This window comes from Pseudonaja textilis, chromosome 5 (assembly GCF_049901715.1).
Source record: "Pseudonaja textilis isolate UNSWEBS1 chromosome 5, rPseTex1.2, whole genome shotgun sequence".
NCBI classification, from domain to species: Eukaryota; Metazoa; Chordata; class Lepidosauria; order Squamata; family Elapidae; genus Pseudonaja; species Pseudonaja textilis.
This window is the reverse complement of record NC_141994.1, coordinates 48,473,574-48,488,921: the sequence shown is the minus strand read 5'-3', so window position 1 is coordinate 48,488,921 and position 15,348 is coordinate 48,473,574. Positions and strand designations below refer to the sequence as shown.

Below are 15,348 nucleotides of genomic sequence, written 5' to 3'. Positions count from 1 at the left end.
GTATTAATCTAGAATTTATACAAAGAATGTGTAATGGAAAGGAAATAGGACAGACTAAAGAACCAACTAAATTAATAAATCATTATAGACTATTAAAAGCAAGGAGAGACATTGGTAACCATTATTATTATTATTATTAGGCAAACACATATTGTTTATCTTTATTTTTAAAATAAATATTAAGGGATTATATTTGAAATAATTGAAATGAAACAAAAAGATGTTTCGATTGAGATTAATGAAAGAGGCTAGAATTAATGTGTTTGTTTCTCTCCTTACTGAAAATCTGGAATGGAAAAGGTAATAATAGAATTAAGTATGCATATATGAATGTATAATTGCTGTCATATTTGTATGTAAAGGTGATGACCCGGAAATATGTTGTCCACTAAAAAGAGATTTTTGTTTTTAATGTGAAAAACTGAATAAAATTTGTTTAAAAAAAAGAGACAGAAGGATCTTGATAGACTTGAACATTCAGTGCTATCTAACAAAATGAAATTCAGTGGTGAAAAAAGTAAGGTTCTACATTTAGGCAAGACGAACAAAATGCACAGGTACAGTATACGTGGTACCTTGCTCAACTGACTGTGAGAGGAATCTTGGACTCCTAATGGACAATCACTTAAATATGAGCCAGCAGTGTGCTGCAGCTGCCAAAAAAGCCAACACAGTTGTAGGCTGCATAAACAGAGGGATAGAATCAAGATCATGTGAAGTGTTAATACCACTTTATAATGCCTTGATAAAGCCACACTTGGAATACTGCATCCAATTTTGGTCGCCACAGTGTAAAAGATGTGAGACTCTAGAAAGAGTACAGAGAAGAACAACAAAGGTGATTAGGGGTCTGGAGGCTGAAACATATAAAGAATGGTTGCTGGAACTGAATATGTCTAGTCTTATAAAAAGAAGGATTAGGGGTGACATGATACCAGTGTTCTGATATCTCAGAGGCTGCCACAAAGAAGAAGTCACACTATTCTCCAAAGCACCTGTAGGTAGAACAAGAAGCAATGGGTGGAAACTAATCAAGGAGAGAAGCAACTTAGAACTAAGGAGAAATTTATTGACAGTTATAACAATTAATCAGTGGAACAACTTGCCTCCAGAAGTTGTAAATGCTCCAACTCTGGAAGTTTTTAAGAGATTAGCTAACCATTTGTCTGAAGTGATGTAGGGTTTCCTGCCTAAGCAGAGGGTTGGACTAGAAGACCTCCAAGGTCCTTTACAACTCTTTTATTGTATTCTATTCTTCCAAAAGCCAATTATTCAGAATTTTATTTCTATTATTTGTACTTTAGGTGCTACTCTATCTGATGGCTTTTCTATCTGATGACTTTACAAACTCATGTGATGTTTGTAATTGTTTGAATCAGTGTTTCTCAACCTTAGCAACTTTAAGAGGACTTCAACTCCCAGAATTCCCCAGCTAGCATGAAAAACACTGGTTTTCATAAATGCTGGTTAATTATAGCTCTGCAAGGCAATTGAGAGTTCAGACTCAAACATTTTTGTGTGCATACGTAAAGGTGAAGTAGATGCTCTGCTTGGCTAGAACCGCTGTAACAAAAGACACACCTATCCACACCTACTTTGTGCAACTCCTCATTCCAGTCTTCCTTGTCCGACTGGTCTATGCAGTTTGATAAAGTTTCAAGTACTCTTTGATATCCCAAACCACACATAACTGCTACTATACTTTTATAGAAAAATTAGTGTAATCCGATCTACCACAATCATAATGTAGTTATTTGCTAACTTTTTAGTAACTTTTTGTATCTTCACTTTGAATGGATGTATGGTGGCAAAGGACTTCATTATAAGACTTTTGTCACTGTATTTCCATTAAAAGTGAAGTCCCAGCACCCTCACCCCACTTCCTTTTCAAGCAGATCCTGAGATATTCTCATCCTTGCTATCCCAATACTGTACCATTTTAAAGCTTATACAGAGGAAAGATTTTATATTAGAGTAATTATTGAGGGAAACATGGGATATACAACCAGGCAATGCTTAAGAACTTTCCTACCTGCTCACACAATTTTAAAATGCAAGCTTTTCCTTCTTCCTGCCCCCCAGATTATCTCTAGAGGTTGGCTTGTCATCCCTGTGTTCTACCTTTGATTCCCCACCCCTCTTTTATATATAAGGTGTTTTTCAGTCTCTTTTTTTTCCTGCTGAATATAAAACAAAGGCAATCAATAACATTCCAAAACTGATTCAGAACTTTTTAAGGCAAAGAAAAGAGCATGGGCAGAGCCTACATTGAGCTCAATCTTCCCTACAAAGCCTGCAGGTTTCACTGTCCTGTTAGCCCCTCCTGAGTGTACATAGCTACTCTTAAATACATAGCTACTCTTAAATAGCTGAGAAAATCAGGACACAGGAAGTCAAGAATGGATGAATACCAAATTAACGTAGACTGGATGTAAACGTATATGAACAATACAAAGGAAACCTGTTGAGGAGGTTTAGTCATATTCAGATACTGAATCCAGAAAACTAGGAACAAGCAGAGTGTGAGTTCTAGTCCTACCTGGAGCATGAAATCCACCTGGGTGACTTTGAGCAGAGACTGTCTCTTAACTCAAGCTCACTTACAGGGTTGTTGTATGGGGTAAATGGGAGAGAAGGCGCGCATTAAGTATGTTTGCATACTTCAACACACACGCACACACACACACACACACACACACACACACACACACAGGAATGGGAATAATGAGAAAATTACTGTTTTATGATATTGGGGAAATCCTGAAAAAAATCAGTGAGATATTTCAAGAACAAGAAGTTTCATACAAATCTGAAGGGATATGATAAAAGCAAAGATGGTTTGGAAAGAAAAAGAGCAGGGAGTTAGAGAATGGCATTGATGTGAACAAAGTTTAGTTATGTATTCTTTTCTTATCTCATTTTTTTTTTGCCTACCAGCTTTCTTCTGAGCTCTGCAGAATGTTTTTTGTGCTTTGCCTAATGCAGCTCTCAAATGGAGTAACTTGATGGATCTGCCTGAATGAACACTACATTAGTGATTACTGAATTATACTTTATTGATATTCTCTTCAATGGAATTTAATTTCTTTAATTTCTTTGTCTAAGGAATATGCGATTGTTGAACTCCATATGTGCTCTGGTATGTATGTTTAAATATAATATTTAATATGCCAGTTTCTCTTGGGAGACTTCCTGCAGAGCAATCTATAGAATAAATAGTAGGGATATCTGTTGGAAGGGTATGCAATTTTGGGGGGCAGCTGTGTATTATTTTATATTAAAGGGGTTTACGAAGCTGTGCATTCCAAAATGAACCCCCTCTGAGAGAGATGGATAGTTAAATAAAAGGTGGGTGAGGGCAGAGAAAAGCTATATTTTAATTATAGTTAAATGCCTTAGTATGCACACAAGTAATCATCATATGCTTGTATTATGATAGGTTTGCATCCAAAACATTAGGGAATGCACATATTATGTATCCTAGATCTAGGTTAAAGAAAGCTTTGGAAACAATTCTGCTATTTGAATTTATAAATAGTAGCATAAATTTCCTTACTGCTGTATTCATTCCCAAATCCTCAAAAGCCGGGCATTTCTGCTTGGGAATTCTGTATTTGAAATATGATTTAGAAAATGAAAACGGTGAAAGAATGGATGTGCCTGCCTATTTGTACCATATTTATAGCATTATTAGCCTTGACATCTTCGGACTTGAAATGCTAAGAACTAGCATGAAAACTCCCAAATTTTCCTGATTGGCTTTTTCTGCAGCAATAAACTCTCCTCAGTTTCACTCCAAATAAGGGAGAAGTATAGCGCAAGCAGTAAAATTCCTCCCAAACCTGGTGTTTTCCATACATCCTCAACCGATTCTGAAGAGATACAAAACAAGAAAAACAAGATAAATTCACTCTAAGTTCTTTTTGCTTGTGCTACTGAGGGGAGCTGTATGGAAATAAATGTTCTTTTCAGTAGGAAAGAAGCATTACTTCTTAAAACAAACAAATAAAAATGTGTGTAGCACTATTAATACCAGAAATAAATTACCACAGCTATTTGGTGGCACTGCTGGTGTGGAAACACAACTCGCTGCATTGTGAATAGAATTAAGTGTGCTCTGCTGTTTCCTAGACAGACATTGAATTTCTAATTTCAGTACAGATAATTCAACCTCTTTAGAACTGCATGGAAACACACACTCCCATTCATACTGTCTATTAATTTTGGATAACATTTCCAATAATTCCTATATTTCCCTATGAATAGCATAATTACTGACAGTAGAGGTAGTCCTCGACTTACAATCATTCATTTAAAGACTGTTTGAAGTTACAATGGCATTGAAAAAAATTGATTTATGACCGTTTTTCACACTTACTACCATTGCAGCATCTCCATGGTCAAGTGATCAAAATTAGGATACTTGGCAATGGCATGTATTTATGATGGTTGCAGTCAGGGGTAGGTTTCTTCAGGGGTTCTGTCCACCTCTGTAGAACCGGTAGCTCTGAAGAGCAGCAGACATAGAACCTGTTCTATGTCTGCTGATGTTTTTGCCCACCTGAGCTCTTACTTGATCTTTATTTCCTGATTTTTCAACTTCAGCTACAAAGGAGCCACAGCTGCAGTTAAAAAAACAAGAAAAGAGGGCAGGGACGCTGGTAAATACCGAACCAGTATCCCACCCCTGGTTGCAGTGTTGTGAGATTCTGAGAAGCAAAATCAATGGGGAAGCCAGATTCACTTAACAACTGTGTTACTACCATAACACCTGCAGTGATTCACTTAACAACTGTGGAAGAAACCTCATAAAATGGGGCAAATTTTACCTAACAAGTGTCTTGCTTAACAACAGAAATTTTGGGCTCAAGCAAAACCTCAAATTCAAACAATATTTCAAAATTATTAGATCTTTACTCAGACACCCTGAATAGTTTTGTCTTGTATCTGCAAGGGAAAAAAGGATTTATACCTATCTCTAATCTAATTGTGTGTATGGACATTTGATGGTGTGAGGATTTAGCGAAAGGCATCTTGATGAAGGGAGGGAGCCAATGTATAAATTTGGAATTTCATAATTTTAGGTTCGTGCTTCCCATTCAACAGAGGCACAATGGAGAGATAACCTGGAGAGAGTTTGATCTGATGTTGCCAGATCTAATTGTGAACCTTCCTTTCTTGAATACTCGGGATCCCCATTCCCATTCAAGCCCTAAATATGGATCAGGCCAAATGTCCTTCGGCCCAGCGCCGTGTTTCCACAAAGGTCAGAGTAGGATGTCCAGGTGGTCGTGGTATAGTTTCCTTAAGCTTTCTGAACAGGGGGACTCTATTGAGTGGCTGTAAAGGGCAGCCCCTAACTAACAATCTCCGCAGAATCGCGAGGCGGCCGCAGGGTGACTCTTCCCGGGCCTCCATTCGCACCCAGCCAACTCCTGCCGTCCCCGGTGTGACCGATGACTAAGAGCAACGCGCTGCGCGGAGATGATCATGGGCGGAGAAGGGACAGGTCTGAGCAGAGTCCGACGGTGCTGCTGGGCGGGAGAGGAAGGAGGCGCCCCCCGGGGGTAGGAGGGGAGCGGGGAACCGCCAGAGAACCCGAGCGGGGAACGGCGCAGCTCAGCCTCCCCGCCCAGGCACCGGGCCGGGAGCCGCACTAGCTCGAAGGCTCGGCCGCGCCGCCTTCCGTTGGCTCGCCCGGGAGGCGCGCCCAGTCCGGGCTGCTCTCTCCTCTCCATCCATGCCGCTTTCCCAGGCAGAGGCTCCCTGAGCCGGGCTCCCTCTTTTCTTCCTTTCCGATGTCGGGCCCGCGCAGCGCCTTGCAGGCCTGGTGCCGCCGCCAATGCGAGGGTTACCCGGGTGTGGAGATCCGAGACCTCAGCAGCTCCTTCCGGGATGGCCTGGCCTTTTGCGCCATCCTCCATAGGAACCGGCCTGATTTGCTGTGAGTACCGGGCGACCGCCTCTCGTTCCCCACCCCTTACTCTCCACATACTGGACATGCGGGACTAGGCCCAGCAACCTCGAGCTCGGCTCGACCACCAGCCGCTCGAGGAGGAGCTTCTCTCCAGCTCCCGAGTGGGGGAACCCAGCGCTTTCCTCCTGGGAATTTTGAAGAGGGAGAAAAGATGGGCTACTGGCTAGAAACCCTCGCTGGAGAGAGGCGCCCCCTCCAAGAGACGGGCATGAAGTCGTCTTAAACGAGTACTTAGAGCCTTAGAGAGACCCCCACCCAGCTGTTCATAACCCTCATAGCAAAGGCACCAACTTGCACTCTTTTACTCCATAGCAACTGATCCCAAACAAGGACTGCTTCCAACTATGTAATCAGTAGTGCAGTGCAATTGAAAATTCATTGTGTAAAAAGAGCCTTGTGTGTCTGACATGGGATCTACTCCCTGTAATTCAGACATTGCCTGAAATAGGGCGAATATTCAGTTGTGAATCGTGTAAAACTAGTGTATAAAACTGGTTCCTGATTTTTGGGGCTGAAAATTTGATGAACCCCTTAATAAATGAACCCCATAAATTTGAATCCCTTGATTTCCTTTCTGCTCCAAATCAAACGATAACCAACCAAAATTCAAATTTTAATAATTGTAATCTTGCTTCTCTACAGTAATGAAATGGATGTGCCCACTTTCATGACAAAAATTTTATGAAGCTGAGTTTTATGCTTCTCAGATTTAGCTAAAAGTCAGTTTCAGTCTTCCTTCTTGTTCCTCATCTCTGAGATGGTTTGTTCAAGAAATGGAAATGTCATCCTACTATAGAGTGATATTTTTAACATCACACTCTTTTAGTTCAAGCTGATTGAAAACCTGGCCTGTGTCAAAATAGCCCAGCCTTCAACACAAGAAAAAACAAGTGTAAGACTATTTGTTTATCACATATCTACACCACCCGTCTCATCTAAGAGACTTTCTAAAGCTTTTATGAACCAGACCATAATCAGGGAATACTGTTTGAAGCTCTGTGAAATACCTTTTTGTAGTGTCAGCTCTATGATTCTAACAGACATAGCCAAATAATATATGAGAAGAGTATTAGAACGTCTTCTTTTTGACTATGAAAAAATATGAAATCTTACTTTATGGTTGTACTTTCCTTTTCAGAACTTTTCTCAAATGAAAATTTCCACCCTGCTTTGCTTGATGCTTTTTAGTCTTTTTTGATGTTGCATGGATATATGGATGGGCCATTAGTTTAATTTTCTTATCCTAAAAGAGCTTTCCAGTTTGGAGATAGATATTGGAGTTCTGGTAATAATCATGAATTAGAAACTCAGTTTTAATATTCAACTATTTCACCTAAGCCAAACAATAAAAGGTTTGGTAATATTTTTATTTATTACAGTAAACTTTATTTATTAAAATATAGGTTTCTGCACATTTTGTCAGAAGGTGCCTCTAGGCAGCTTACAACTAGTAAAACATCAGTATGAAACATTAAACATTAAGACAATAAATAGTCATATAATGTTTTATTAAAAATGACAAAGATAAGGAAGAGAGCCAAGTGCACATTGAAGGAGGAGGGGTCTTATCTCAGTCTATTAACCACCTCCTGAATGACCCCCACACACTTTTGTAAATCATTTCACAATTGTAAATACATCCACAAACATTACCTTTTTAACAGCTGTCATGAAATAGTTGGCAGTACATGATTGGATTTGTTTTTTTACAGAATTTCTAATTAGTGCAAATTCAGATGTTTTCAGAAAAGGAATAGATAAATGTTCACTGTCTTAAAAACAGTATAAAATTAATATGTCCCATCCCTGATATTTAACAGAATTATAGTTTTCAAATGTGTTCTTGCCAGCAAATAGTAATGCTTCTCTTTTGTAATGTTATCTTGCAAACTTATGTTGCCATAGTCAAACTACTTTGTTGTCCATGTTGTTTCAGACATGTTTGAAAAAAACACACTGATCTAGACAATATCTACTGAAACTAGCAAAATATGATCCTGTATGTGTCTTATATTTATTTCTGTGTTATATAATGGAGAGGGAGTTAGATGTGCTTATTTACTAGATTTTTAAACCGCTGCAATTGTATGAGTCAATTTATAGAAAATAAATGTTCTACAATAACAATAGGATAATAATTATTACAAATATAACCATAAACAATATCTAACATTTAACATTTAAACTGGAATAATATATAAACAATTCTTACGGTTCATTCCAATTAGTTAAAACCCCTTCAGAAGACCTCTGTTTTAATGTATTGTTTTTTCTAATCAGAATAAGTGCTTGGGTGGAATAATGGGCAGGAAGGTGGGGGCAGGAAGGTCTCCATCCGAAGACGCCTTCATTTTTAGCTCTGGGTAAGCCTGAGCTGCTTTCAAACAATAGGTGTTAATAAATTAACTTATTTATTCTCACGAGACCAGTAAACCAACTTAATGTGGTGAGTTTATGCAAAGAATCAAACTAAATAAATGAATTAAGTTTAAAACTAACCAATTTTGCATAGTGCAAATGGCAGGTCTTTAGCTGGCGGTTAAGTATATTATGTAAATACATTTACTGAGTCTGATCCAATTTAACTCTGGGGAAAAATATTGCAAATAATTATTTGGGGGATATTTGTCTATCCTACATATCAGTTAATACTTCTTCTTCCATCTGCCTATCCCATTATAATGCTATGGTACAATTACAGAATTATAATTGGAAAGCACAGTAGAAATCACCAAATTCAGGCTCTTGTTTAGCGCTGTTCTCTTACAACTGGATAACTTTTTAAAATATGACAAATTAGTAGCAGAAAAACTAAAAGACGATTATAACCATCATCCTCATCTCATTTCTATGCCATCAGTTATCTCGATAAGGTTTATAATTATAATTGGCCATGAGAATTAAGAATAGAAATGTCTTTAGTAAATTTATGATCTATATGGAAGTACTGTGTTAGCAACCTTTTTCATCTTGGCCTTCCAGATACAGTTAAAATTCTTGAATTATTGAAGTACAATACCTGGAGAACATCAGATTGAGGAAAGCTAGATTATTTGTTTTTATCCCACCTTTATTATTTTTATAAATAAGGCAGAGAACAAAGAGATACTTCTTCCTTCTTCCTCCTGCTATTTTCTGTACAACAACAGTTCTGTGAGGTGAGTTAGGTTGAGAGAGAGTTACTGACCCAAAGTAGACTGCTGGCTTTCATGCCTAATGGCAGGAGAACAACTGAAAGTCCCATGGCTTCCAGCCTGGTGCCTTAACCACTAGACCACATTAGTTCTCTATTAGATCATAAATTATATAAATTAGGTATGATATTGATGATTGACTGATAAAGATACTTGGTGATAGTCATTCAATAGTTTTTAAATGAATATGATGGTGTTGAGGGTCTATGAAGCAGCTGTCTAATAAGCACAAGGTCTTTGAAGCAAGTTGTTCCAAAGAGATGAATTCAGCTCAGAGCCAATTAAGCACAAGGTACTGCTCTGAAATATCTCAGCTATGAATTTCTGCTCTTGCAAATGGTCTAAGTAAGCACTTCTTAGTTAACGGTAGTGAATTGCATTGCCAACTTGACAGATAGAGCCTTACAAGGACATGGCATGTTAAGAAATAAGTTTCCAAGGAACAACTAAAGGGAATGTTGAATCATTTTAACTGCTTCAGCATGTCTTGACTTGGAAGCTAGAGGATCAAAGGATAGAAAGAAATGTCAAAAATCACTCCATTGGTAGATCAAAAGAAATCCTGTTTTTACCTAAGGTTTATGTTATCAGAGCCCTTGGTGAACTGGTTGGCATTTTATGACATAATACAAAATGTCGTAAAGGATTTCCTGTAGTCAGCTGCTGATATTTGATTGTGCTATATATAGTTCAACATGGGCTGTTTCAAGGCAGATACATCTCTGAATATCTTCCTGAATTCTTAGGAACTTTTCTAGTATATTAGAAGCTCTGCCTTTGTTGAAGACATTGAAGAATGTGGCAAGGAAATATCTCTGAAACAATGACCTACCAGGTCATGAGCTGTCTAATTATGTTTTAAAGCACTGAGCTCAGAATACTGTTTTCCAATGAGAAGCCTAAATTCCTGTTGGTAATTAAAAAAACCCAAAACATTTTAAAAATGAGTTGTAACAGTTTAGGAATGAGGCTTGATAGGTTGGATCCCTTCTAACCTCTTCAAAATGGCTGTCCAAAAAGACTTATGCCAAATGGGTTGCAGCAAAGGATAATATGATACCAGATGAGGGGTCCCTCCAGTTGGAAGGCATTCAATATGCTATTGAGGAAGAGCTGAGGATTTTTAGATGTACAGTACTGTTGGAAGTTACAATTCCCCTCTCTTCTAAGAAAACATTAGAAGGGGAAGGAAAATTCCCCTAAAAGAAAGGAGAGGTGAAAACACAAGCAGGGACAGCGCCATTAGCTCCCACCTTTGCATGGGACACACATTAGCTAGGATCCTTTCCCATAGAAGTCAAATAGATAGCAAGCTACAAAAAACTTGTGAAAAGCAAACAGCATAACAGGAAACTCAGGATATTGCAACCAGGTGCAACCTGATAGTTACAAAGGATCAGGGAAAAACAGATTGGACTATAAAACAATTACTCCTACCAAGATCCCAGGAAGAGATCCCAATCTCAGAGAGACAGGAATTCAACACACATAAATCAAGGACTTCACTTACAAATCAAAGAACCTGAAGTGTATAAGAGGTTTTCCTACTCACTTATTAGATTAATCCTAGGAACGCTGTGAGATTTCTTCTTATCTTCCTTCCTATTAATAAACTGATTCTGACTTTCAACGTAGCTGACCAAATCATTTTGCATTAAAACCTCCAAGCTGGGAAATTTGAATCCACAAAAGGAAAGAACTTTGCCTTTTTCCTTAAAGGGCAAGGCTTCTTTTTTCCTTTCCTCAGTACTATAGTATCTGTGATGCAGTCAATAGGGCATCTTGTTCCTAATGTTGCTCTGTAGGAAAAGAAACTCTCAGGATGTAAAGACAGAATTATAACGGGATTATGGAACATGCAAAAAGCACAACACAATGAAAGATTAAATGAATCTATGACATATCGGGGGCAGGGTGTGATAGCTGAGTAATTAAAGACACTGAGCTTGTCAACTGCAAAGCTGACAGCCTAAGTTCAAGATCCGAGCCCTACACAATGGGGTGAGTTCCCTTTACTGGCCCCAGCCCCTGCCTACCTAGCAGTTAGAAAACATGCAAATGTGATTAGACAAATAGGTATCACTTTGGTGGAAAGGTAACAGCGTTCTGTACACCTCGGCATATAGTCATGCTGGCTATATGATCAGGAAAGGGGTCTTCGGACAATGCTGGGTCCCTTGGCTAAGAAACGGAGATGAGTACTGCCCCTAAGAGTTGGACACAACTGGACAACTCTACAGGGGAAACCTTTACCTTACCTTTTGTACAGGTTTAATTGAAATGGATTAAAAATTGAGACTTTCAATCTGAAAATCATACTGCTTACCTCTCAGTATATAAAAAACAAAAAAAGGGATGCCACTGTTTTCCTAGTCCAGAAGATATAAAAAGACAGTACCTGGGTACAATACAATGACTAATTTAATATCAAATAGACTCTGTGGACAATCCTTTAATATGGTAGTTATCCAAGTTTATGCTTTAATCGCCGTTGCGGGGGGGGGGAGGAAATTCACATGTTTTCTAGTCAATCTGAAATTAACCGAACGTGTAAGGGCTAGCTCAAACTGGAAGGAGTCTAAGGAGGTATCTTAGAAAGCAGCAAGGACACACCTGGGACTGATATGGTTGCAGAGCATTCTGAGCAGCTGGAAGCAGCAGAGAATGAATTTCTGATCTAGGAACTCCTCCTAGCCCTAAGGCACATAAGGCTCGATGAAGGGCAGAATGGAGAATATCTGAGCAGTTCTTTGACACACAAGGGTGTTTCCACTGGTAATTTCTTGCACCTGGTAGAGGCTCTATTTTAGAACCACTGCTAACAATCAGTCCCTTGTTGGGAACAAGTACCTGACTGCATCTTGTGAAAAACACCCTTTTGCTTTTTCACCATGACCTGCATTTCTATTTTTTGGTTTGTCTTCTGACACTGACTTTGCATCCTTCTCTGGACTAATGAGCTTTGGCTTCTTCCTCAAGCAAACTGCTCAGAGAGGTGAGGACGTGCATTTGAAGTGTGTGATTACACACCCTGTTTGTGCTGCCTGCATTTTCCTTCCCAGTAACAAATAAGCTTTTTCGGTGCTTCTTATTGTTGGAGTCAAGAAAGCCAAAGTGGGAAAGAGAAAAATGTAGTTGAACTATGTAGCCTAGGAGGCTGAAATGAAGCAAAACAATTAATTTGTTCCTGCCAATCCAGATTTGTTTTCATTGCTAGCATATGTTTTGGATGCCCAAAACAACATCTGTATGCATGGACATCACCAGATAGAATACCCAGAAATGGAATTGACTATATCGGTGGTATAAGGAGATGGAAAAACTTAGTTGCAAAGTTGCGGCCAGGGGCTGACCATGGAACAAGTCATGAACTATTCATGAGTAAATTCTAAGTCAAGCTAATGTTAGGAAAACAGAGCCAAACAGTTTCCCAAAATGATATTGAATACACCCACACCCACACCCAAGGAATAATTTTGATGTCCTGAACTTTATTGATAGAGAGCTGGAGGAATTATATAGTGAAACCAAAAAAGTTATTAAGGATGAATATGAAAGCAGATTGCCAAACATCAAGAAAAAGGAAAAAAAATAAAAATAAAAAAATGAAAAAGTAAAATAGATGTTGGAACAAATAATGGAAATTGCTAAGAGAAGAGAAGCCAAAGCTAAGAAAAAAAATCTCATGAAAGAGATTTCAGAAGGATTTCAGAAAGCTGTTAACAGAGACAAAAGTAATATTACATTGATATTGAAGATTAAAGCAAACATGGAAAAGTAGGGAAGGATTTCCAAAATATCTCTAAACACAGAAGCTGGTTCCATTATTAATTAGTATGTCATTGGTTGGGTAGTACCTTATTCCAAAAAGTTCAAATAGGGATGGAAGGAATATATTGAACTTCTGCACAGTAAAGATGTTAGCATCTGAGATATCTTAGAAGATCTTCCATACTTTACAAGAGCTTTTGGTACTAAAAGATGAATTTGGATAAGGACTCCAATAATTATCAAGTGGAAGACTACAGGAATTGATGGAGTGGCTATAGAAGTATGGATTGCAGCAGAAAAAAAATCAGAAAGATAATAACCAAGCTATGCCACAAATTTGAGAAATGAAACAATGTCCAAAAAAATTAGAAGAGGTATGTCTATATACCAAAGCCAAAGCAAGGACATTTAACAAATTATGCAAAATATCACATAATATCTTAGGATCATCCAACACAAATTAAAGCCCTACATAGAAGGAGAGATACCAGACATTCAAAATGACTTTAGAAAAGGTTAGGGAACCCAGACATGATTACTGATGCATACTGAATAATTGAGAAGGCCAAAGGTTCCTAGTGATGTATTCTTAGGTTGGTTGTTATTTCTTGGATGCCATAGATTTTATTTTCTTGTTTTAGTTTTAATCTTTGCATACTGTCTAGAGTCACTGTTGTGAGATGGGCAGCTGTATAAATTATACAAAAAAAGACTATTTTCTAAAGTAAACAATGTGTTTTGTTATTTGTAGATTTTTTTTTTTAAAACAAGTTTTATTGGTTTGATTTTTTGATTGTGTCTATCGTATCACAGTATGGAATGTCCTTAAAAATAGGAAACCTAGGACATCTCATTGTCCTTAAGCAAAAGTTACACACAGGTAGGAAGCTACAGTCTGGATGGAATATGATGAAAGAGACTCGCCCCAAGTTGACAAGAGTGAGGTAGGACTTTCTCCTCCTTTATTCAACCTCAGGATGGAATATATATTGAAGAGGGTTGCATTTGAAGAAGATGAGCATAGTTTTAAAATTGGAGAAAGAAAAAGCAATACCTGTGCTATAGTGATTATGTTATTTTGATAGCTATAAATGCCAATTATTTGGAAATCTAATAATGAAAGTCAAGGAGCATGAGGAAAAAATGAATAAGATTAAATATAAAGAAGGCCCAATAATGACAACAGGTACAACAACCAACCTTAGGATTGATAATGCATTGACGTGGTCGACAGTTTTTGCCTTTTGGGTTTGACTAATATCAACTGTAAATGAAATATCAAAAATATTCTGTGGACTAGTACTTGGTATAGGAGAGGTGAAGACCTTGGATATATATACACATGCCTTGACAACCTGTATCTAAGAAGATCAGAATCTGTAAAAGAATTCAGAGATGACTTTGGATTAAAATGAAAGAACCAGGCTAGAGCTCTTACTTGAGACAAATGACAGCTGAAATTATACCTTTGAACTTATGGTGCAAAGATTCAGCTGTCTTGCAAAGTCCATGATGCAGGGAAATTTGAAAGGAAAAAGAGGGACAACTACAGTAATAGATGGTGATGGACTTAATTACACTGGCAAACTATGCTTTGTCAGAAGACCTGAAAGGCCGGATCATCTTAGAGAAAGTATATCTGATTACTAGGAGTTAACATGGACTTGAAAATACATAATAAAGTCCATCAGCAAGTACTGCTGACTCTAAAGGCAGAATAGTATCAAATTATACCAAAGTCCAATATTGAGGCTAATTTCTGGGTTCATAAATGAAGCTTATGGAGATGAATATTTTTACCCCGAGAGTTATTAAGCTCTGCTATGCAACAGTAAGAATGGTACAGGTTCTGCAGTGTTGTGTGTAATCTTTATTAGTAGATCTTGCCTCAAATTTAAATTGTTCTAAATTTCCATACTGAGTAACCATAAATAAAAAGATAAACAAATATATGATATGAGTGGTAAATAACCATAAAACTCACTTCCAACTATATGTGCAGTTATTATTTGATTTTCAGGTCCTGTTGCTCTCATTGTATAGCAAAATAGGATTTAATCAGCTTTCCCCTCTTCAAATTTGTTTAGGAATTATTAAACGAGCCACCTGAGACATGTTAGTGCATTCTGTGTGTATTGTAAAAACATATCTGCCATCTGCAACAACAACAAAAATGTACTGATCCCGGACTTGTATTGTGCTTTTCTTAAATAAATACATTAAATAAAAAATACATTGGTCAAGAATCATAGCTATAACACTTGACTACTATTAAGTGTTATACCTATGATTTTTTATGAATGTACTGTATTTCTTTTCCTTTTATGAACACTGAGAGCATTTGCACCAAAACAAATTCCTTGTGTGTCCAATCACACTTGGCCAATAAAGAATTCTTTTCTATTC

At 37.8% G+C, this 15,348-nt stretch overlaps 1 protein-coding gene across 1 annotated transcript in view; it reads left to right on the top strand.

Moving 5' to 3' along the window:
* The first annotated feature begins 4,300 nt into the window (after window positions 1-4,300).
* Window positions 4,301-15,348, top strand: part of MICALL1 (MICAL like 1) — a 35,056-nt gene continuing 24,008 nt past the window's right edge. The window contains exon 1 of the mRNA XM_026696064.2: window positions 4,301-5,944. Coding sequence (XP_026551849.2) covers window positions 5,799-5,944 — 146 coding nt within the window. The 5' untranslated portion in view covers window positions 4,301-5,798. The remainder of the gene's footprint in view (window positions 5,945-15,348) is intronic.